Source organism: Taudactylus pleione, unplaced genomic scaffold (genome assembly GCF_031769625.1).
Source record: "Taudactylus pleione unplaced genomic scaffold, aTauple2 ptg000026l, whole genome shotgun sequence".
NCBI lineage: Eukaryota > Metazoa > Chordata > Amphibia > Anura > Myobatrachidae > Taudactylus > Taudactylus pleione.
In genome coordinates this window covers 3,219,775-3,244,886 of record NW_028284428.1, presented here as the reverse complement: position 1 = coordinate 3,244,886, position 25,112 = coordinate 3,219,775, and the positions used below count along the sequence as shown (strand labels likewise).

At 43.1% G+C, this 25,112-nt stretch overlaps 2 protein-coding genes across 3 annotated transcripts in view; one reads left to right on the top strand and one right to left on the bottom strand.

Moving 5' to 3' along the window:
* Positions 1-8,365, bottom strand: part of FANCB (FA complementation group B) — a 53,637-nt gene extending 45,272 nt beyond the window's left edge. The window contains exons 1-2 of one of the 2 annotated variants that reach the window (XM_088451586.1): positions 8,134-8,365; positions 581-1,555 (exon numbers count right to left, since the gene is read on the bottom strand). In XM_088451586.1, coding sequence (XP_088307712.1) covers positions 581-1,510 — 930 coding nt within the window. In that variant the 5' untranslated portion in view covers positions 1,511-1,555; positions 8,134-8,365. Of the gene's footprint in view, positions 1-580; positions 1,556-8,028; positions 8,106-8,133 lie in introns of those variants that run through there. The other variant, XM_088451587.1, reaches the window with a different exon arrangement.
* MOSPD2 (motile sperm domain containing 2) overlaps positions 8,081-25,112 on the top strand; it is a 99,291-nt gene continuing 82,259 nt past the window's right edge. The window contains exon 1 of the mRNA XM_088451588.1: positions 8,081-8,374. Coding sequence (XP_088307714.1) covers positions 8,366-8,374 — 9 coding nt within the window. The 5' untranslated portion in view covers positions 8,081-8,365. The remainder of the gene's footprint in view (positions 8,375-25,112) is intronic.

The window sequence follows — 25,112 nt, the reverse complement described above, 5'->3', positions numbered from 1 at the left end:
AAGTATGATGCACGGATACCCTGCATACGGACGCTAGACTTTCATGTAGCTTGAGTGTGCAAAATACAGATATCGATATGAGTGAACTGTGCCAAGCATTGTTATGCTTAACCTGTGAATTTATAGCAATTCCTTTGCAACAAAACTACTAATCCTAAGTACCGAATACACTATGGGCCTGATAGAGTTGTATGCAAACCCGACAGTTAGATTTGTGCATGCGCAGGATGTGTACTGGACATGTACTGATCTCCTTCTGCGAGCTCACCAAGGTCCGTTGTGCTTCATGTACAGATACGCAAGTGTCAGATATCAAATGAATCAGTGCCGTCTCAGGAAGCAGATAGTCGCACTCGTTTGCAACTTAGAGGTGTATTCGGGCGAAAAAGCAGCTCAGCTCAAAGAGAGTCATACCGGAACTTCTGCTCACTTGTGCCAGGCAATTTGCGCCTCATGGTGTATTGAGGGTGGGCTTATGAGGATACATCTGAATTGATTTTAAAAAATGATGTAAATAAGTGAAGATATTGATAGAATATGCTGACAAATAATATAACTATAAAAATAAGGAAACCTTTACCTTCCATCCATCTCTCCATACAGCACAAGCATCCCCAGAAGCAAAGGAAATGATACATAACATATCTGCTCTGCTTGTGTAAGCAATCTGTAACTTTGAAGGATTTTCATACGGTAGCTGGAAAACCTCTTTGGGGATCCCATTTTGGAACCAGATCAGTTGTTTATTGCTAGCTCCAACTGCAGACGTCTCATATCTGCCATTAATATTCTGCATCATGCAAACATCAAGGCAGCGTAGGACACTTGTGTATGCATGTGGAATAAGGCAGGATCCTGACACAGTTTTCTGATTTTCAATGCAGTACAAAACAAATTCCCTTCCTTGATGAGTTTTATTAGGGAGAGAAGTGCTTAAATGTTCAGCATCCAATCTCATGGTTGTTATACCCAAAATACAAGTGCCTTCTTCAATAGTTCCAGTCCATAGAATGGCAGAAATATCGACAGGAGATGTTAAAACCTCTGAAGTTGGAGATGAAACATAAAAGAGTCTTTCATGTTGTTTCCACAGAACAGTCGGACCATCAGTTATGCATAGGTCTTCTAGAATTTCAGTGTCAACTTTGAACTTTAAATATGGTTCCACTTCATTTGAAGTGTGGAGCAGCAGCAATATCAGCCTTGATGAACTGGTAGACTTTCTTTTACACGTCTTCAGCAAAATGCATGGAAGATTAATACCAGTTCTGACGTCTGCAACACAGCAAACAGATGCGAACTGGATGTTAGATTTAATAGATGGTATGATGTATTGTCCAGAAGATACCTCAATAAACTGTCCAGTGTCCGTGTGGAATTTTTTTCTTGAAAAAGATAAAGCGTTTTTTTCTACAATATCCGAACTGCTTTTAATTTGTAATATCTGAAAAGTGATAATTTCCCCATTGTAGGCCAAAAGTCGTTCAGGCTTTTTTACAACTGTGTCCATTCTTTGAAAGCATAAATTTTAAATGAGCAGAAGATGTAAATGAATCTGAAAAACAAACATATAAAAGTCATGTTTTGACCTCTATCTTTGAGCATTTTTCAATCATGAAGATAGAAATATATATTTAATACAGTACCACTTTAAAGTGTCCGCTCATATCTGAATACATCTACACACACTAAACCCTTACCCTACATGCAAACACCCACATGCCACCTAGTTACACAAAACCAGCTGTAACAGGAGTAATGCCCATAGTCACTCACAGAATTGTATGCAGGCACCGACGTATGCGGAGCTCCTAGATTCATCCACAACTCTGACTTGTGTGCAACCATGAATCAGGACAAGTGAATTGCATTGCAGAGTAGACATTTTACCCTTGTAGTCTATTAATATGCTGTATGTTGCATACAATTTTAAACAGATACATATTGTAATTAGACTTCATTTAGAAATCAAGAGTTCATGGTTTACAATACAAATTACATTTATCCAGATCAATAAGACTAATTGTTTTTGCATTTTGGTTAAGCCTGAAATAAAGGCTAATTCTAACATTAAATAATGTGTGTAATAAAACGAATATCTGCCCATTTTACTGAAGAAGCACCTTTCTTTGTGCACTTTGCCCAATATAAAAACAAAAGCTTAATAAACACAAGAATGCCATATGTAAAAAAGACAGTTGAAAAATGTCCCCCTCACATGACTATTTTAAACCATAAATTAAGCTAAATCATGAGAAAGACTGATTATATTAAGTGGCAGTGGTGATGGCGAGAGATGACTTTTTCTTCCTCCACACAACACATGCACGCAGCACTGGACAACCATCTAGACACACTAATACTAAACCAAACCAGTTTACCCTGTGCACTTCTGTCAGTTTAAGTAACCACTTAACTGGTGGCGACGCATGTGAAGCAACCGCAGTCAGCTGGCAAGGTCGCATCACATGCGACCGTGATGCCAAGCTGCTTCCCCCGGATTTTGCAGAGGAGATCCATTCTGCACTTGTGCAAAACAGATCTCCTCCGACTTCCCCGCCCCCCGGTAGTGCTGCAGCGGTCTGTGACTGCTGACATCACTTCCGGAATCGCGCCTCAGAATGCCATGCTAACTGCACTCCGGGGTGCATGCGTCGGGGATCACAGTGCGAGGCACTATTTGGCTGATCTCTGCATGTACAGGAATCAGATTCAGCAGTGGGGACTGATCATCAGTCCTCCCTGACACTTGCTCCACTGCGCTATGCATATTGGGGAGGGGGGGTGTGGGTGGGCTAATAAAGAGAAATATTACTCTGGAGGGGGGATAAAATAATAATAAATAAAGTATAATGGTTACAGGGGAAGAGGAGGGGGGTTGGTTTATAAAACATGGATTTTTTTGTTACTATTAATGGGGTGTGGGGGGTATTATTAAGATTTATGACCCCTGGGGGTCTATTGCATATAGGAGGTGGGCAGTTATTTTATAATGGGGGCCTATGGACACGGGGGATGGGGTGGGGGTTGTAATTCACCCCCTATATTTTTTAAATAAAATATTTAAATACAGTATATTAAAAAAATGTATAAACTTTATTAAATAATAAAAAAAATGACCATTTCTGAGCAGTTTTCTGTGAAACAAAATTGTGTTAAGTGGCTAAAGGTAATTCCTTTCTAGCATAAAGTTGTGACCTGCAGCGATAGGGTAAAAAAAAAGCATTATGTCAGTTATGCTCAGAAATTATGAAATACAAGCATTACTGTACTTCTTTTTTTTTTTTTTTTAAGTAACATAACATGTAAACAGCCCCACGTTTACAATTAGTCACTTAATACAAGTGGTATGTTCTGTTTATATCAACAAATTACTCACAAAAGGTAATTTTTCTCTTTGGTGAAAAACTGTTAAAACAGCAGGTACATAAATGTAATATATATCACACACTTCCTCTTTCACGTCATGCCGCTTCCTCTTACTTTTCACTAACATTTCTTTAGTGTAACATTATACCATCAATATTTTTAATTGGCTTATTACACACTATTATACTAAGGAATAACATATCTTGTACTTTGTATGTAGAGAGTAAGGCCAATAGAAACCATCTCAGAGTTTGTGCTGTATATAAATGCAACCTAATTTCTTTCTATGGTCACATAACTCAATGGCTTCAAATATCCTTATAAGCTACAGGATACCATACTATAGCCTCTAAATAAATATGTAATATCTTTAGGTGCCTACACACATGGCGATTTTTTTACACGATTTGCCCAATTTCAAAGAATCGTGGCGACAAATCGTGTAAAATATGCCCAAATCACAATGCGCGTCCTCGCTCGTCGTACATCGCATCTTCAGATCTGCCGTGCTGTAGGGCAGATTTGCCAATCTGGGACACAATGCATTGGCTGCACGATGGATCTTAAGTCAGATTGGATATTTGTTACTCCAAATCGTGACCACGAGCTGCCGAGGGAGAGTTCAGGGGAAATCGTGCCTCAGGTCGGATCGTGAGCACATCGCTATGTGTGTTGGCACCTTGATACAATCTTAGGAACCTAGTGTTCATTCTAGTAGCCTGCACCTGTCACAACCCATGCTTTCCTGCCTGTCACTATATGCTCTGGTGCTTCTAGCACTCTCTGGATTGTATCTCTATTTGTTGCATTAGCTGAGTATGCTAGAAGCACCAGAGCAGACAGCGACACCCCAGGCAGGAAAGAGGACCTGAACCGGTTGTGACCGATGCAGAGTGCTAGAATGTACACTAGGAACCTACACCTACCCAACAAGATGATCAATGCCCTTGATTAAACGATCAGACTTAAATCTTTACATCCTTCTGGAGAAAAGCGCTATATAAATAAACATTAATACTACATATATTTATTGATATTTATATATAAAATGTACAATTTTACTCAGAACTGTACACACTGGCTTTCTGGGTGTAGGTTTCAAACCCAATCAAGCCTACAATATAGTTTGTAGTATTTGGAACAAAGGGGTCTATTTACTAAGCAGTGTTAGGAGGCAGAGTGAAAAGTGTTAAGGTGCCAGCCAATCAGCTCCCAACTGTCATTTTTCAAACACAGCCTGTGAGATGGCAGTTAAGAGCTGATTGGCTGGCACCTTATCACTTTTCACTCTGTCTCCTAACACTGCTTAGTAAAAAGGCCCCAAAGTGACTTGTAAAAAAGTCACAAGGAGGTGATCCTGGGATTCAAACTGGGCACTCATTTCAGTGCTAGTAAGTGTTCCTAAAGGAGATAGTCTCCCTATGCCTGATAATACTAGTTACTATGACTGGCTGCAAGAGACTACAAACTTGGAAGCGGCAGGGTGTATCTGGATGAAGAGGGTGGCATCAAATTTGGCACTTCTTCTGCTATGTGCTAATGATTGTAACTGAGGGCCATATTCAATTAGGCTGCGAAAAGACGCTATCGGCGATGATTTATCGCCGATGACGTCATTTTTGCCATTTTGACTTTTCCCCAAATTCAATTTCAAAGACTTTTCGCAGGTGCGAAAAGTCTTTGGCAAAAACTGGGGATAACTTTTCACCTATGATTAGGTGACGATAAAAAGTGCAGAATTGGTGTTTTGGGGTACAAAGTAAAAAACAAAAAGTACCCTGCACCCCTTGCAATGTCTTCTAAAGGTATTCTGTGTCAAAACATTTTTTAAAGTTCAACAAGATACCCCCCAAAAATTTACTTTCGTTTTGGGGGTGAAAAAAAAATAATTGGGGGACAAACTTATAAACTAGCAAAATAGACTCAGGGGGAGTCCCCAAGTATGCGGCAGGTGTTTTTTTTAGAATGCAGTTGGTTGCGGCAGGTGGATTTTTAAACGTTCACTTTAGGGACTTAAAAATATGCTAGCACCCATTTTCATGTACCCCAAATTTGATGGGACTAGTTATTTTTCAAAAAAAAAGTTGCTAAATGCTATCCTTCACCACTTTGCTAAAGACGCATTAAAGCACCTGCAAAGACCGTTTAAAAAACCTAAATACCTTTAGCAGGGCTTTTCTGGGGTACCCATAGTGATCCCCCATGTTGGTACATGTTTTGGAGGGGCGACAGGCTGATTTCCCCAAAAAGTGACAGGACTTTTCGCTACTTACCTTTCCGCCGGGTACCGTTTTCGCCGATTCCAAAATGAATATGGGGATACGCGCCCGTAACTTTATTCCCAGGAAAACCTGCGATGACGGCGAAAAGTCCGACCTCCGACTTTTCGCCTCTAATTGAATATGGCCCTTAGTCTATTTATAATGAAGTATAAAAACACATTTCCCGATTCATGCAAAAGTGAAAACAATTTATTGGAGGAGCCATTGTCCCCTTTATTATAATTACATATCAGTACATTAATTTTTGGAACCTATATAACATAAGTGTACATTGGTGAATTTCTGTGGATTGAAAAGGTAACATGACAGCATTCATATATCAATCCCATTCACTTGTATATAATCTCTGATGATCAAGAGTGAATTGTTACTTTTCTACTTGACATTTTTCAGTTTTACACAGTGGTTACTAGAGAACAGGACAGCAATAAATCTTATTGTACTAAACTGCCAGAGACAGGGAAAGATTTTATGTTTAATTTTGTAGCTATTAAACTGAATTATAATATATGTAATATGTTTTAATGGATTGCTTTACTTTGATAGATGTTACAGTTTATTTTTATTCATTGCACCTTGTGGTTGAGATGGTGGTTACTGAAATCAGTTGATATTGAACTTGTTATGAGTGCTTGAAGTTGGAGGTTCATACATTGTCAGCCTTGTTTATTGTATTTTCTCATGTGTTTTGATTAACATGGACAGAAGTGGGTTGTACACCCTTTGTTGATTGTCAGGGGTAAATTTACTAAAGTGAGAGTTTTTAGAAGTGATGTTGCCTATAGCAACAAGGGGACGGTGCAGGGGCTGCAGGCGGAGATGGAGGAGTTCCGGTGCGACGTGGAGAGGCAGCTGGAGGACGTACTGAGGCTTGCGGTGCCGCTCTCCCACTTTGTTACTGACCTACAGGGCGAGAACTGGCGGCTGCAGGAGCAGGTGAAGAGGCTGAGCTGTGCCCAGACAGGGAAGCTGTACCTAGCTCCACTCTCCTGTGACAGTCAGGGGCATGCTTTCATGTGGTCTGAAAGCATGTCCCTGTCACTGAGGCATTTCTATAGGTGCCGCATCTCCTGTTATTATTCAATGGGCTTTTACTGCCCGGGGTTTGGCCTTGCCACACACTTCCTATCTTTTAATATACACAGCGAGAGGCACCGCTCTCGGTGTTTCCCAAGCACATTGGACTCTATTTCCACAGTAAAAATTATTAGAATAATATAAAGCAGATACATATGACACAGAATATGTGTCATATGTATCTTCTTTGTATTATTTTAATCATTAATGACAGGGTACTGCACGTCCCTGCTGCTCTGTGATGTTACTGTGCAGTGTACAACTCCATATCACTAAGGAGGAGCCGGCAGTGCGGGAAGAGTCTCTGGGGGCCATCTCTGGGCTGCCCCCAGAGTGATGAAACTGGGAGTGTGTCATGAGATCCTGCCCCTTTCCCACACCTCCAGCACGCATAGCTGCTCTATTTGGTGTAGTGGTCGTCACAGACACCAGTGACGCCACTGAGTAACTGTAATGTGTCCTGCAAAGGTTGTCTGGGAATGTATCTCTAACGAAAACTTTAGTTTTTTTGCGAAATCTCATTCATGCGCTTAGGGCCAACCAGGAGGCATGACGTAGCGCACCAGCACTAGGCTAATGCGCTACAGAACTTGCAGAGATCACCAGAGTGGGGACTTTTCTCTCCCCTACTGCGGCATCTGAGATGTTAATAAAATTGGCACTATAGCTTACTACTTCACCTCGATAAACAGCAAATAAATATCTAAAGCCCTGATTTCCCATTCTCCCGATCCGCAGATGGGTGACCATCGTTGATTGGGGAAAAACAGAATGATGCCCCAACCCCGATAGAACAAGGAATTAGGGTGATTCATTGTAGATGTATGGGCCCCATAAGAGCTACTTTATTGTCATGAAATATACAGGTAGGTTAATTGGCTCCCAACACAAAAATGAACCCTAGTGTGTAAGTGTGTGCGCATGTGATAGGGAACATAGATTGTAAACTCCACTAGGGCAGGGACTGATGTGAATGGCCAAATATTCTCTGTAAAGCGCTGCGGAATATGTGTGCGCTATATAAATAAAATAAATATGTGCGATACTAATACATTTCCAAGCATGTTCCAGACTATACTGATGCACTGTGCCCCTACTGGCATATTCCATGTGGCAGAAATGTGCCAGTATAGGGACATATCTTCATAGACGGCTGGGAAAGTACAGTATAGCTGGGTTATGTGTGTTACAGATTGGGAGCACTGAGGAGGGAGATGGATGTCCACACTGTGCTGTGTTACAGCTACACACATGTGCAGGCGGGGTGTTAGTTGCACACGTGCATTATGAGCTCTAATACCAGAGTCAGAGAAGAGAAAGTAAATGTCCCGCCGCCGTGTGCACCGCGAGGCACTCTGGGTAAACCCGTGTTTTGGGGCCAAGGCGTCCCCGGCTTCTCCCTCACCTCAACTCCCGGCCCAGGTGCACCCGGCCATCTGCGAGTCCTGGCGGCCGCAGTTCCCCATTCTCTGACGTCACGGAGGAGCCGGCAAGAGAGAGCAGAGGACGCCGGGGTGAATGGGCGGGGCCGAGGTATGACGCCGCGGTGACGTCAGGCAGGCCGGAAGTACCCGGCGAAGAGTTGTCCGGGCAGTCGGTCAGAGTCAGACAGACACAGAAGGAGCAGAGCGGCGGAGATGGCAGATGTAAGTATAGCAACGTCATCTCAGACCATAATGGTAGCAGCCTGAGATGGAGGCACCTCATCAGTTATGTAGCGGAGACCTCAGCATGTGACTGGTGTGTGCTGTCATCATCAGGTGGACCATGGGCTGCAGGGAGCCAGTGTACTAATATATATACTGTATATACACTACTGTATAATGTGTTCATACTGCATGTGTATGATGCCATAATACAGTGTATGGTGATATAATATGGAGTGCAGGGCTATCACCTGCTGTACAGTGACAGGTATGTGTGAGCAGCTGAGGATGCAGCGCTATCGCCTGTGTGATGATGACAGTTATTTGGTGGCTGTAGAGAGTTGCAGTGATTCAGGCTTATCGCTGCGATAAGTGTTATGTGGTGTGGCTGCAGGGAGTGCAGTGATATGACATGTACAGTCACAGTGACCTGTTAGAAGTAGTGATAGTGTTATCACCTGTACAGTCCCAGTTTTTGGCGCATCAGAGACTGCAGTGATAAAGGGCCAGATTCAGAGATGGACGCAATGCAGATGTTTGAGGAGGTGAGCAATTATTTTTGTACTGTGCATACGTCCGATGGAAGACCAGCAGCAGTTGTAGTGAGGATTTGAAAAGCGGTGTGATTGACAGGCAGTGACCGTTTGTGGGTAATGGGGGGGGGGGGGGGGTGAGTCAAACTAAACTGTTTTCTGGGCGTGTCCAAGTCAGCTACTGCGAATGTGTTTGCAGTTGGATTGGCCCTGATGTCTTAAGGTGCGTACACACTAGACAACTCGCAAAAGATGCAATGTCGTCAATTTCCCTTGAACTCCCCCAGCAGCTCCCCTGCACTCCCAGACAAACGATATCTTTCATAAACTGCCCAAGCTGACAAACTATCTGACCAACGACCTTCATCTTGTTAACGAGATTGGCAGATCTTGCCTGCTGTAGGCAAGATCTAAAGATACGATGTATGACCCGCGGGTACGCGTATCATGATCGTGAGTGGACAATCACAATTTGGACATATTTGACACGATTTGTCGTTCTGATGCGTAGAAATAGGGCGAATCGTACACAATACCGTCTAGTGTGTACGCACCTTTAGTTGAGACGGACATTCTGAGCAACCATACAGGATCGATGATGGATCTTTGTATGCAAGCGGTGTTTGCACGTTTTCGCAGAACCGCTGTGTGCAAAGTCGCAGCCACAACAGAATTAGAGTCCACCTCTGATTAAGGCCCACAGTATTATCACCCGTGCAGTGACAGTTGTGTATGAGCTGCAGTGTACAGGGCAGCTAGGAGATGCATTAGGGAGTGCAGTGATTTATTACATCTTGCAGCAAGCTAAAGTTGCCCATAGCAACAGTCCTCTTCTAACTGTTATTACAGACTGTGCTAGGAAAATGACAAGGGCTTATTGGTTGCATGAGCAACTTCTTCACTTTTTCTCTCAGGATTACAGAGATTCAGTGGTATCATGTGTACAGTGAGAATTCTGTTGATGTATTCATTCTGTTTCCTCACCTGAGCTGTAATAGATACGTGACAGGGAGTGTAGTGATTCGATGGTAGTAGGGTATACAGTGATTCCTGTGGTGGTGGTTGCGATTGAGTACAATTATCTGTGCAGCGACAGACTTGAGAGAGTAATTTTTTCAAGTGGGAGTATTCTGTGATAGTCAGTCACTCCAAAATTTACTTAAAAAAACCTTTCCATTGTAGGTCTGTAGCTTTTTGTACACAAAATAAGACAAATCAAAGTTATTTTGTGTCAGCATCAAACTATTCTACTGCTATAGTGTACTTTGCTCAAGCACTAATGTCAGTCCTTAGTTGTAGCAGTGAGGTCTGTAAGCATATACTTTACTTAGAGTATATGTAATATCGCCAGTTTTGCAGTTATTTAAGCGCTCATAGATTTTTCATATGACAAGAATACACCCATTAGTTACATTCCTTGTTTTATTTGTGACTTGAGTGTAGCCTCCCTAATGTTAATGTGTTTTTAGATGTAGCTTAGCTATAAATGTGAAGGGATTGTTTTGACTTGCTTGGAGTATTACTAATCCGTGGGGACTGATGTTATAGCAATGAAGAATAACATCTCAGCCAAATGCTGTGGTGTTGGTTAGAATCCTGCAAAAACAAACATTTACAAGGCAATGAGAACTTCCCATAATGTAAAAAAGTGTGACTACTTCATTGTTTCCTACTTGTGACCTACCCCCCTCTACCAAAAAAAAATATAATACTTTTACTAGGCCTTATATAGAGCATTGGTGAGCAACAGGCATTCACCTCGGGCCCCAGCCGGCTGTTCCTGGTAAACAGAAAATAAGACATAATGGGGGCAGCCAGATTATGCATCATATGACCTCCTATGTATAATGCTGGGAGGTTACTCAGCTCAACCTGTTTGATGAACTGCCGGCCCCAGACTAAAGGAATCTATTTTTCCTCTTCAGTCCTCCATAAGTTATTACAATGGGTAACTCACCTTCTACTTTAGGTATATAGGCTAAATAAAAAAGCCACCAGATGGCATATAATGCAGCTCCTCCTCTTCACCTGTGCCTTTTCCTGTCTTTGATCAATGAATGGCTTTAGGCTATTGTAAGAAATGGCTACAGGTTAGAGTTTCATCACTTTCCAAAGGGGAATGTCTTTATGCAGTCCAAAGCTCCATCAAGCTCAGCAGAGTTAGGGGTTTAACTGAGCAGCCTATAGATCCTATTAAAGACCAGAGCAATTATGAGAGAGGCAAATGTTTTTACTCAAGACTATTCCTTGCCAGGAAATCTTCAGGAGGATCTTGCAATATTGTGGACTTGAGGAGACTTCACAAATTTGTCAGTGCCACAATTTTTTGTATGGAATCAGTTAATTCAGTCCTCACGACCATCAGCAGTGGAGATTTTCCACATCCTTAAATCTCCAAGGTGGGAAAACATTTCAGTTCACCTGTCTTCATTTTGGGCTTGTAAAGGGGGGTATCCACTAGACGATAAAGTTGAACGATAATGATAAAATTGTTCGATAATCGTTTGAACATCGTTTGCAAATCGTGCAGTAATTGTTTCTAACGATGCGCGCTCCCGCTGGTCGTTTAATCGTCTCCTCCATCGACTGAACATGCAGGTCAATTTCACTTGATTGCTTACAAATCGTTTACACATCGTTCAAGCTGAACGATCAAACGATGAACCACTATCTGCCCACTATAGCTGAAAGCTCTCAATCAAAGATTGAAACAACATAGTTTATCGTTAGATCGTTTGCAAATTGTTCAGAGTGGAAGATCAAATTTCAAGGGAAACCTCAAGGGAAAATCGTTTAGAGGTTGGACAGGGATAAAATCGTCTAGTGGATGCCCCCCATAACGTGTCCAAAACATTTTACAAAAGTGCTGGTGACTGAAACAGTGGCTCAAGATAGGGCTATGGGCCTGATTCAGACCCGCTCGCAAGCGGGTCGATGCGCGTGCGCAATGCGCTTGCGCAAGCCCCGGAGCGAGAGAGAAAGTCTCTCGCTCCGGGGCTTGCTATAAACGGGGCAGCTGTCGATGTTGATCGACAGCTCGCCCCGTTTTGTAGGCGGGGTGGCTGGACAAACTGAGGCGTGCCTGAAGGAACGTCTGCCATTTGTGGGCGGCCCTACTGACATCACGAGTGATGTCAGTAGTGAGCTTCCGGCTCTATTAGAGCCGGAAGCTCACTGGGGCTTGCGGCAGACGAGACCCTACCACAAGGGTCTCGTCGCAAGCCCGATGGTCACGACCATCACCTGGCCGCTCGCAAAAGCTGTGGGTGGTCACCCACAGCTTAGCGAGCGGCCAGGAGGCCGGATTTTAAAACAAAGCGGCCATCCTGATTCAGAGCGAGCGGCTCTGAATCAGGGCCTATATTTGGAGGGCATCCTGGTAATGGGGAACCTGGAACATGCAGTCACTGGCAACACAATGAGAGTTAAAACTATCTAACAGGAGCACGGCTGGATTGTGAACATGACAAAAAGTAAACTCCTCCCATCACAGCAAATAAAATCTCTGGACATGCAAATAGATGCCATACAAAACAAAGTACTGTAGCCTGTTTTCCTCAAACAAGGGGATCGACACCTGGGAAAGGTGGCACATGTGCAGTCTCCGGCTCAGCTACGGGCTCACAGGTAGGTTCCTCTAGATGGCCACATCAGATTATCATGGACTTCCATGTTACTCTTAAGGTGCCTACACACATAGCGATGTGCTCACGATCAGCCGACGTGTACGATTTCCCTTGAAACTCTCCCCGGCAGTTCTGCATGCGATCTGCACACGATTTGGTGTCCAATATTCATACGATCTCTCCTGCATCCAGACTTTTTACATTGCATCACTTCCTAGATTGTCAGATCTGCCCTACTGCACGGCAGATCTGACGATGCGATGTGCTACCTGCGGGAACGCGCATCGTGATCGTGAGTGGGGATTCATGATTTGGGCATTTTTTACACAATCTGTCGTTCGAATGCGTCGGAATAGGCCAGATCGGGTAAAAAATTGCTATGTGTGTAGGCACCTTTTAGACGTGGAATGTCTAATACGTTGGACAGATTCTGGTGTTGGAGCTCACTACTAACAAAGGTAGACTAAAGCGTATTTACATTTAAATGTACTGGTAATAAAAGCAGTATGGAAAGCAGTTCAAAGCTTTCATGAAAAGTTACTGGGGAACACCTCAGAGCATTCTCGAATTTCCAGACGTTGGTGGCCATCATAAACTGCCAGTGAGGCATTAGACACAAAGCTATGATGGAGATAAGCAATGCTGATAGCTTTACCAGAAAGAAATGTAAAGTCACTTTCAACGTTCCATAGCATTCACCTAAGTCAAAGGCAAATTGTTCCAGGGGAATGGTCTCTACATCAAGAACTTTTCCAACTGCTGTTTCCTCTTTCATCCAATCTGGGAAGCACTGATGCTGGGATATGAGGGAAAGGCCGAGGAGTAGGCACTAAAAATAATTGACTGACTGAAATTCCCCTTCCCTTATATACCCTCCCCTTTCTCTAGCTCTCCAGTTATTTTTTTAGTGCCAGCAGGAGCAGGCACAAAGAAGTATAGGGCTTTGTTTCTAGCCTAATTTTTTTTTTTTTATCCTAAAAGAATCTTAGTCTGATTCCCCTTATGGGATCAAGGCTGGATGAGTGGGAATTTGGAGCAGTACTGGTAGCCAGTATCTGCTCACCCCCTGCTGCATCCCACGTCGGGCCCTGGAAGAGGATCACCAGGCACCCACGGGTGTGCTTGGATCCTAGGATATTAATAAAAGTCCCCCAAAGGAGCCGTTTTCCCAGAGGCTGCAGCTGTGACCTGCTGCTAAAGTTTGCTTGGAGAGTAATGCAAGACGGCAAACTAAATGCTTGGGCAGGGTCTGGTTTGCTCTTTGTGAGCTCCGGTTTTCCCTAAAGCGGCCACAGGAGGCACTGTAAAGGCCTGGAGAATACTAGGTGCTGTAGTTTAAACAAAACAAAAAAAAATACTTACCTGGATAACAGAGGCACCATCTGGTAATGATGGATGTCTTCTTGCCCACACTCCCAGAAAGCCTGTGGGAGGTCCTTCCAGGTTAGGTGATTTCCTGCTGTTTCCTGGAGGACTGATTGAAAAAGTGAAGACACCTGCTGCTCCTTGCTGTTGCTCAGTCTGGAGGCTGGGGAGTGTGGTATAGTACAAACTGAAAAGTGAAATTGTTTTTCTTTTTGCCTTTTAAAATTGCTAGACTAGTTAGGTTGGTTTTTTGTTTCTTCATTTTCATTAGATTAGTTAATTATATTAATTTCTTTTGTTTTATTAAAAAAATATATATATCTTCTTTTTCTCTCTCACTATACAGACTGGGGCTGTAGGTGTTTTTTTTTTGTTCTGTGAGAGTTGCATGCAGTTGGTGGTAACAGTATGTCTGCAAAGGGGGACTAACCTCCCAAGCATAAGCAGGGTGCTGTATTACATTATACATGTTTGTTTTTAATGTGCTGCCAAGCTCCCTCAGGAGAGTAGGATGCAGGGAGCCCTGTGTGCAGACTGTGAGGTTGTTGCGCCAGTGCTATGCTAATTTATGGACGCTGTGTCAGAGGAGGTGTTACCGGTATAGGCAAAGGTTATGGCTCAGTCCGTTGCAGATCTGGCTATGGAGCTTCGAGAGGTTCGTAGCCAGGCTAATGTTAGTGCATCAGCCTCTATACCTATGCAGCAGGTTCTACCCTCTCAGTTTCCTTCCCCTGTGTTAGCTAGCACCCCAGTGAATAGAGATATGTCTATTCAGATGGATAGACCATTCTGGTTGGGAAGACAGTTCTCCCATTAGTTTGGGTGTTACTGAGCTTATCCAGGCCATTCACCAGACTTTGAAAATTGAAGACGAGGAGTCTTATGTTGAAGCGGCTTCTGCAGCGTTATTTAAGAGAAGAAAAAACCATGTCTTGAATTTTACTTCTTTTATGCATTTTTCTGATCTGCTGGGGGAATCCTGGGTTAAGCCAGATAAACGTGTTAAGCTTCCAGCAGGATTTAAGTTTACTTATCCCTTTGCAGAGAAAGATATGGCTCCATGGGAGGTACCTCCAGCAGTGGATGCACCGATTGCCCATTTAGCAAAGACTACGGTTCCTCCAATGGCTATTGCAGCCACAGTGAAGGATGCTATGGACTGTAAGTGTGAGCACCTGCTCAAATCATTGTTTTATTTAACGGGTACTACCCTGCATCTGGTGTTGGCAGGGGCCTGGGCTACCAAGGCCATAGAAGCCTGGTCAGAACAATTAGCAGAAGCTATTCAGTCAGGTGCAGATTCTTTGGCTATCCTTACCCTGGTGGACAACCTGAAACAGATTTAAATTTATGTGAGTCATGCTTCTTTAGACACTATTTCTCTTCTGACAGGTATATCAACCTTATCTGTTTCGGCCAGAAGAACGTTGTGGTTACGTTCTTGGAAAGCGGATAGCGATTCCAAGAAAATTTTGGAGAGAGTTCCCTTTACAGGTCAATCTCTGTTTGGTCCAGAGCTGGAACGAATTATCTCTCAGGCGACTGGTGGAAAAAGACAGTTTTTTCCAGTTCTAACTTCCCGCTCTAGGTTTCAGGCCTTTCGGTACTCTGGTAGGTTCTGGCCTCTGCCCACCAGAGGTACGACAGTAGGTCTGAGAGCAAGTCAGTTCAGAAGTCCCAGCAAGTCAGCCATGCGGTCCCATCACCTGGGCACCTGTAGGGGTGACAGATCCTTCCAATGACTCGGGTCAGGAGGATTTCCAGCCCATTGGTATAGGTGGCCATCTTCTCCCTTTCATGGAGGCCTGGTTTCGGTCAACCACAGACCTTTGGGTCAGAGGAGTCCTCTCCAGAGGTTACATATTGGATCTGGAGGGACCTCCTTCACATTGTTTTTTGTAACCCCTTATCCTCTGGATCAGCTCAGAAGAGGAGCAATTCTCTCCCTTTTAGATTCAGGGGTAGTGGTCCCTGTTCCAATACATAATCAGGGGCTAGGTTTTTATTCAAATCTGTTTCTGGTTAAAAAAAAAAAAAAGCCCCATTTTGATTTTAAAAAGTTTCAACCTGCACTTAAGGGTGAGAAGGTTCTGGATAGAGTCATTACGTTCAGTAATTGCCTCTATGGAAGTAGGAGAATTTCTTGCGTCCTTAGATATAAAGGACGCGTATCTCCATGTACCTATTCGATAACGAGACCACGAACTGCTGCTTTTTGCAGTAGTACCCTGGCACTTTCAGTTTCGGGCTCTGCCCTTCGGGCTTTCCTCCGCACCAAGGGTGTTTACAAAAATTATGGCACCTTTGGTAGCTTTTTTGCATCGCCAGGAAATTATGATAATTCCCTATTTAGACGACTTGCTATTAAACGCACCTTCAGAGGAACTCTTGAAGTATCACTCGCAGGTTGTCATGACAACTCTGGAACTTCACGGTTGGGTTCTCAATCTACCCAAATCCAAATTGGTCCCAACACAGAAGTTGGTCTTTTTGGGCCTTCTGGTCGATACTCTGTCTCAGCAGGTTTTTTTGCCCTAGCACAAGATCAGGTCGTTGCGGTCCCTTGTGAACATTCTTTTGTCTCTACACAGGGTGTCCATGCTATGCTGCTTTGGAAGATGGTGGCCACGTTCGAAGCAGTTCCATTTGCATGCTTCCATTCCAGGCCCCTTCAGCATTTCATTCATCAGCGGTGGAGGAGGTGGGTTCCCTGTCTAGATCGACAGTTTTTTTCCTGTCTGTTCAGCTGCACCAATCCCTGGGTTGGTGGCTCTGCACTTGCAACCTGTCCAGAGGTTGCCAATTCTCTCCCTGGGAATGGACGTTAGTAACTACAGATGCCAGTCTCCAGGGATGGGGTGCAGTAGTGCTATGGTCTCAGTTCTAGGTCGTTCGGTCTCTGGAAGAGAAGATGTTGTCAATCAATGTGCTGGAGCTGCAAGCAGTCTTTTGTGTTCTGGTTCAGGCACAGGATCTTCTCAGAGACAGACCCTTACAGATACAGTCGGACAATGCCATGGTGGTGGCATATATCAACAGACAGGGAGGAACCAGGAGTCCTTTGGCTATGGCATCGACCACCCAGATTATGATGTGGTCAGAGAGATTTGTTCCAGACATTTTTATCCAGGGGTAAACAACTGGGAAGCCGACTTTCTCAGTCTGCACAGGGTTCACCCAGGGGAATGGTCCCTGCATCAGGACATATTCAACATGATTGTGGAGGAATGGGGTCTGCCAGAGATAGATCTCATGGCTTCCAGGTTGAACAGAAAGCTTCTGAGTTATGGGGCGCGGTCCAGAGACCCACAAGCAACTCTGGTGGATGCCCTAACAGCCAAGTGGTACTTCCACTTCTGGTATCTTTTTCCGCCAATTCCCATGCTCCCACATGTAATCAAGAGGATCAAGCGAGAAAAATCTTATGTCCTTCTTATAGACTGGCCACCAGGTCGTGGTACTCAGATCTTCTGTTTATGACCAACCATGGAGACTTCCACTAAGTGACGTTCTACTGTCCCAAGGTCCATTCCTCCAGCCCAATTTATCTGAATTGGCTTTAACTGTGTGGCACTTGAGACCACTCTTTTAAGGTCCAAGGTGTTTTCTTCAGCCGTTATCCAGATTGTTACAGGCTCGTAAGTCATCCACTTCTATGATTTATTATAGGATGTAGAAAGTTTACATCCGATGGTGTGAAACTGGGAAGGGTTCTGCTTCCCAGTTTTGCTTGCCGCGTTTACTTTCTTTTTTACAAGATGGATTGTCCAAAGGTCTTTGTCTAGCTTCCTTGAGGGGTCAGGTGTCGGCCTTGTCTATATTTTTTCAGAGACGTCTGGCGTCCATACTAGACGTCAAAACTGTCATGCAAGCAGTATTGCATGTCCAGCCACCTTTGTTTCACCAGTCCCGCCTTGTGACCTTAATTTAGTTTTGGCTGCTCTTCAGCAGGTTACTTTTGAACCACTTGAGAAGGTGGCATTAAGGTGGTTAACTTGGAAGCGTAGCTTTCCTATTGGCAATCGCCTCAGCTCGCAGAGTTTTGGAGTTGGCGGCTTTGTCAGCTAGCTTTCCCCTTTTGATTTTTCATAAGGACCGAGCGGTTCGCCACACTCGGCCATCCTTTATTCCTAAGGTGATTTCAGGAGATTGTGGTTCCAGTATTGCATCCACCTGATCCAGAGAGTCCTGCCCAGTTTCTGTATGGGGTACGAGCACTTATAAAGCCTGTAGTACTTTATGACGTCCATAAAAGAGGCTGGCCAGCTTCTAAGCAGTCTGTTGTTCGTTGGATTACTTCCACTATTAAGCAGGCCTATATAGCCTTGGGCGAGTCAGTACCTGATCCCATTCGCGCAAATTCGACTCTGGCTGTGAGTGCTTCTTGGGCAGCTCGGCAGGGTGCCTCATTGAGCAGTTGTGCAGGGCGGCTACCTGGTCCTCAGTGCACACATTTAACCAATTTTATCTGTTCCACACATTTGTGCCTAAAGATGCGAGTTTTGTGTACAGTATTGCATGTGTGTAATCCCCCTCCCTCTTAGGGCTTGCTTGGGGAAGTCCCAGCCTCAGTGCTTCCCAGATTGGACGAAAGAGGAAACAAGATTCTGGGTTACTCACTGTAGAACCAATTCCTCTGAGTCCATCTAGGAATCACTGAGTTCCCTCACTGTTGTCTGTGTGTGTGATGGATTCTTATGTTCATCTCTTATTCTCCTTTGGCTTTGCCAGTCAGATAACTGGAGCGCTAAAGAAATGGGAGGGTAAATAAGGGAGGGGGAGTTTGTCAGTCAATTATTTTTAGTGCCTACTCCTCGGTCCCTCCCTCATATCCCAGCATCAGTGATTCCCAGATGGACTCCGAGGAATTGATTCTACAGTGAGTAACCAAGAATCTTGTATTTGGTTTCCTCAATCTGTCATTCTGGCAATAAACTGCTCAGATTCTTCTTTCGGCACAAAGTTCCATGGACAGAAGGAGTGGAGTTCCATGGACATTTTTGGGTTCTCTTTGTTTCCTCTTATCCTTTACATGCTAGGAATAAGAAGTAAAAAAAAATAGAAAGTACAGTTGATGGCAATCCTTCCATTTTGGCCACTGCATCTTTGGTTTGTCTTGGATACACTTCAGGACGATCCATGGCTTCTACCTTTTCATCCAGATTTGTCGTTCTGGGGTCCAATTTTTCCCCCAATTATTTTATGGCATATGAAATGAGTGGACCTGCTCAGAGATAAGTGTATCTTGGTCATTGATCAATAGACTCTTGCAGGCAAGAAAGGAGAATTGTCCAATAGGGTGCTAAATAGTTTGGAGGAGATTTATTACATGGTGTACAACCAAACCAACCGTTCCACACATCTATGACTTTTTGCAGGATAGATTCAGCCATATACACCTTTATGGTTCACGTATCAGCCCTCGATGCCTTAATGGGGACCAAGTTGACCTCAGAAGATTAATCATTTGCTTCTTTCCAGTGGTGAAGAGGATGCACCCAGGAAGGACCATTGCAAGCAAGGCATTTCCAGTTGTATTTAGAGAATTAATCATACAGACCTACAAGAAGGATGAGTGTAAGGTGCCAGCGATACTAAGAACCCAATCAAAACTGAACTCTGTAAGGAAACAGGCTGGGCATCTATCATACCATCTTTGCTGATGATCATTTCCAGTGTTTTTATTTGCCAGGGAGCAGTATGAGGAGCTGGGGAGGTGTCGCCAGCATCCTTCTTCTGGTAGGGGTGGCTCCGAACAGTGAGCTGCATTGTGACACAGCCAAAACAATGTGCTGCTATGACGTCTTTATATGAAGCGTCAGTACAGAGCGAGTTTTGGCGGCGTCACAATGCCGGGTGCCATGGAAATTTGACGGGCGGACCGCCCAATAAAATAGTGTTGGAAACACACTGATATGTGCATATTATACTCGACGAATTATAAACTTGGGAGACATGTCCTCCACACAGTCACTTAAATAAACTCTGATTATGCAGAATATGGGACTCCGTTTTATTTGTAGCTCTCTCTACTACATTGCTTAGGTACATCCGTTACAATGGCTGCCATGGAGGATTGGAAAAAAAACTCAGCAAATTAACTTCATCAATAATTCCTTCTACTTGATTTCCTCCTTGGCAGCCCAGATTTCCCACCTATATAGTTTTCAGAGACAGGGTGGAAGGTTACTTAGACATAGGGGAAGACCAGGTACTGCACAGTACCGTCCAGGGGCAATTTTATCCATCCTTTCTAAGGGAATTAATCAATTGTTATGGTAGCAATGGTGTATTTCAAAGATAAAGAAACATCAGCAAATAGAATTCACAAAATTGTGTATATTAGCTAGTGCAGTGTGTAACATGACATACCTCAAACAATCTACCACATGCCTCCCAGAACACCCACTTGACACAAAATGCCCTTACAAGCACTCAGACCCTACTTGCCACAAACAGCCCCTACAACCCCTGCATACCCTCATTTCCCACGTGTACTCCAAAACTACCCCACATGCCTTTTGTAGAACCTTATAATTAAGACCATAATAAAAAGGTCTCCCCATATGCCACTCAGTTTTCCAAGGTTTAGGCCTAGGTTTCCCAAACTCTGTCTTCAAGGCACCCTAACAGTCCAGGCTGTAAATATAGCCATGGTTGAGCACAGGTGACTAAATCAAATTGACTGAGTTACTGACTAGGTCACCTGTGCTCATGCATGGATATTCTAAAAACCTGGTCTAAGTTTGGGAACTACTGCTTTACGCTAACCTTTTCATGTGTCAGCTAACCTTACGCTGACCTTCTCATGTGCCACTCACACCTGTGAATATAGTGGTGATATGAGGATGAGGTCTGAGTGGTATGTTTGGAAATTTCCCTATTCCCTGAAACTCACGGCCATTGAGAAGATCCCTATTACCCCTAGAGGAGGGGATCGTTTTAGAGTACTGTGTAAACAAGAATTATTCTGGATATTTAAAATGGATTCTCTTTATCCGAGAGGTCTGAATGAAATGCTAGAATTGAATTCTATTCCCAGTTAATATCGGACCATTTGTTTGTTTAGTTATAGGTTTACTAGTTTTTGGCTTACCTATATATGCAGATTCTATTACATTACGAACTCTTCATTCCCTCTTCCTCTAGCTATTACTATCCATTTTTTCCAATTTTTAATATTGAATGTTTCTATATATAATTTATTATTTTCTTATTTATTAGTCTTAGAGATGGTCATTATTATTTTATTTTGATTTATATATTCAATTTTTAGTTACTATTGATTATGTTTAGGTTAGATTGTTGATATCATGTGACTATCCCCAGTGTTGTGTCCCACAATGGTATTGACATAGTGCGATAGATGGAGAAATCATGTGAATGTAATATCCACGATCCTCCAATATTTGCACTATGTGATCACTGTCTTTAATTATTTATAAAGACAGTGCCTTATTGATATTTAATTGTATTTGATCTATATACTTACCATCCCTGGTTTGTCATTTATGTGGACTAAACACTGAAGGTGACTATCACATGATCAACTCTAGTACTGTGCTTTACACTGACGCCCCTATCATGTGTCAAACGGATGGGCACGTCCGTGTATTTCTATGTCCGTGACACGTGACCGCTAGTAGATCACGTGAATATTATCTCACTATCTAATAGCTGTGGAAGATCATCATCCAATAGCTTTCCGTCTCCTACCCACGTGTGTTTTGTTTACATCACGTGGACGGAGAAGATCGTCACTAGTAAGTGTGTACATTCCCGATATTGGTTAAACAAATAAATTAACTACTCGAATCCCCAATTGAATAAGTCTGTCATCCTACAGAGATATATATGTTGTTATGGTTTTATTCCTATATTGATGTTTATGTGTTTTTATGTAATTAGAAGGATCAATTGCAACAGCTGCTAATCAGCAGCCATCTTTAGAATATAAGTATAAATAACGTCTACAGCCACATAACCAACATCTTTGATAAAGCTGTGCGTTAGGCACAGTGAAACGCGTCAGTGAATTGGCTGTCACATCTTGTGGTAATCTTCTAGTCCAGCGCTATGCTTACTACCATCCATTGCTGTGCTTACCATTGACGAGTGCTACACAAACCCACTATCGGACCTGGGCACATCATTGTGCGAATTGCCATATCGCTAACTGGACCCCAAATATTTGGACACCGGACCTGTCCCATCAAGTCCTCTATATGTCTATGCCTTGGGGAGCCGTATCTGCCCATATATTTACTTTCATCAAGCGGACCCTCCACCTGTTTGGCGTTTGGACTGGGTAATCTTTATGCTGAGTGCTAATAGATGAGTCAATCAGTTGTGACCAGAAGTTGGGGACTGAGATATGTGCAAGTACCTACTAATTTAGTATTATTTCTTGTTATTTATTATTTTTGTCATTTACTGTGTGATTTGGGTTATTACCCGGTATTAATATTAAATCTGCAATCTTTTTTAATTATTGAGCGCTGTTTATCCTTGCTTGTTTCTATTATGTTTGGAAATTTAATTACTGAAATTAAGGCAGAATTTATTCTGGAAAAAAAATAAAGCCTAAAATTACTTAATATAATTTTTACTAGAAAAAAAAAATTGTGTGTTCGTGTTCAAAAAATAAATGACAGATCAAACATTGAATTACATATATTGGGCTCGATTCAATTGACCGCAAATTAAATAGCTCCCGGAGGGATCTCCTACAGCTATTCAATTCTGTGCGCAGTTAGGTTGGGGAATGCCTGTTCTCCCGCCCCTCGCACCTTTAGTGTTCACTTTAGCTCCGGTGGCAGACAGGGCACCGGAGCTAGAGAGGGCAACTTTGTGTGAAAAGGGGTGTGGCCATGAAAAGGGGGCATGTCTATAAGACGCGTCCCCTTTTCGTCATACTTGGGGGCATGCCCGGCACTTACAGACACGCCGGGCAGCCCCCAAGCGCTGCAGACAGTGATAATAGATGCCGGGCGCATGCGCCTGGCATCTATTCTCCGGCAGTGACCGGGTCACCGCACATTTCTCCACCCGCGGGACATTGCACCCGCAGGCTGTGAGGGTAGGGCGCTTTTTGCCCTCCTTCTGGAGGGCAGGGTGCTTTTTGCCCTCCAGACGGAGGTGGGCACCGTGCCCCGCTAAAACAGCTAGCGGGAATGCTACACCTTAAACAGGGTGTTTAGTCGCAAGAACGGGGCATTCTCCAACTAAACTTCCCGGCGCAATGCTGTTTTCCTGGCAGAAAATGGCATCGTGCCTGTACTTTTGTCGGATTTCTGCTTAAATCCTTAACAGTGTGCTGAATTTAATAGATCCAGGAGCTCCCTCCCGGCACTATTTAATTCGCGGTCAATTGAATCGATCCCATTATCTCTTCAGTCTGCTTTCAGTGTCATAAAATCAAAGTCCAGCCTCTTTAATTACTGCTGGGGCACTATAACTTGCATGTTTGTATGACTTTAACTTAAACTAAAATGTACTTTCCATTATTGAGCTAAATAATTATGCTATTTATGTAGAAGTTCCCAAACTGTACAGAAATTATTTTTGGGGATTGTACTTTGATTTGCATCTGCAACCCCCCCATAACTCTTTCTTAAAATGACTCAATTTTTGACGTGGTTTGAGGTTCAATTCATACACGTTTTTGTATAATGTACTCTTGCCCTACATTTAATGTGTGACCGAATAGAGTTAAGAAATTGAACCATACCACAATTAGTACTTTTCTATTGTTTCTTGGCAGATAGCCTTTGCTTCATATGCTGTCTTGTGACTTAACCATTGGTGTTTTTTCTGCCTCTCATTTTAACAAATGCAAAAAGTCAGTTTCTTAGCCTTTAGCTCCAGTATTTCCCAACCTCAGTCATCAAGGCACACTACAACAGTCCTAGTTTTAAGAATAACCATACTTGAGCACAGGGGACTTAATTAGTGCCTCAGTTATTATGATTTAATCTTCTGTGCTCATGCATGGATATCCCTAAAACATGGACTGCTAGTGTACCTTGAGCACAGATGTTGGGAAACAATGCTCTAGCGTATAGTACTGGTGATTTGGACCCTCACATGCTACTACTTGGGACTAGCTACACGTGTTGCTATATACTGTGACTGTTTTGAGAAATAAATAATAGTGGGGCTATGACAAAGTTTCTAGGGGCGATTCAGTTGGTTTGCTGCTGTCTATTTTTTTTTTTTTTTAAGGTGCCCAATGGAGCAATTCAGTTGTTTCTCCATCTGAGCGACGTAGCCAACGGCACCGGCATTTCTGCTCGCACCCTCAGGAGGGTGCGAGCAGAAATGTGTGAGAAACCCGCGGTTAGGTTGCCTGCACTGAACGACTAATCATCTGAACGACTAATCGTGTGTGTGTGTGTGTGTGTGTGTGTGTGTGTGTGTGTGTGTATGTATATATATATATATATATATATATATATATATATATATATATATAATATATATATATATAATGTGTGTGTATATGTATATATTATTATTATAATAATAATATCACTGTTGTAGTTTGGCACCCTGGAAAAATGTAAATCATCTTGAGGGTGCCTTCCCAAATGAATAGTAGTGGTGGTGTATCCCTTGTGAAGTCACTGGATACGTCAGTACAGGAATAAAGAAGCGACAATCCTTCTTCAAAAAGTACGATGTGTATTAAGGTGGCATATTACATACAGTGTCAACGTTTCAAATCCACTAGGGATTTTCCTTCAGGACTTGTGCTAAACAAGAGAACAAGAACAAGTGTCTTACCTTTAATAGATGGTGTTGGTGCATGAACTATCCTGGACTCACCTGTCATGTGGTGGGCAGAACAGAGCAAGGAAGCTGGGTCATCTTGCTAAGCCGGTTTCCAGCTAGACAAACTTTCATAAAATTAGGGGACCCCAGATTTTATTGATGAAAAGTTGGGGGAATCTGGCATTAAAACCTCCCATTCCTGGACTTCTTAATGCTTTCTGTAGTATATGGTGTTACTATCACCAGAAAATTGCTACAAAAATGGATTCCCATCTTTCAAACGAGGGTATCCCTGATGGTGCCTACACACATAGTGATGTGCTCACAAATCCCACGATGTGTACGATTTCCCTCTGAACTCCCCCCAGGAGCTCCCCGGCAGTCATGGGCACGATTTGGTCTGAAACAGCTGCCAATTTGACACACGATCTATCGTGCCTC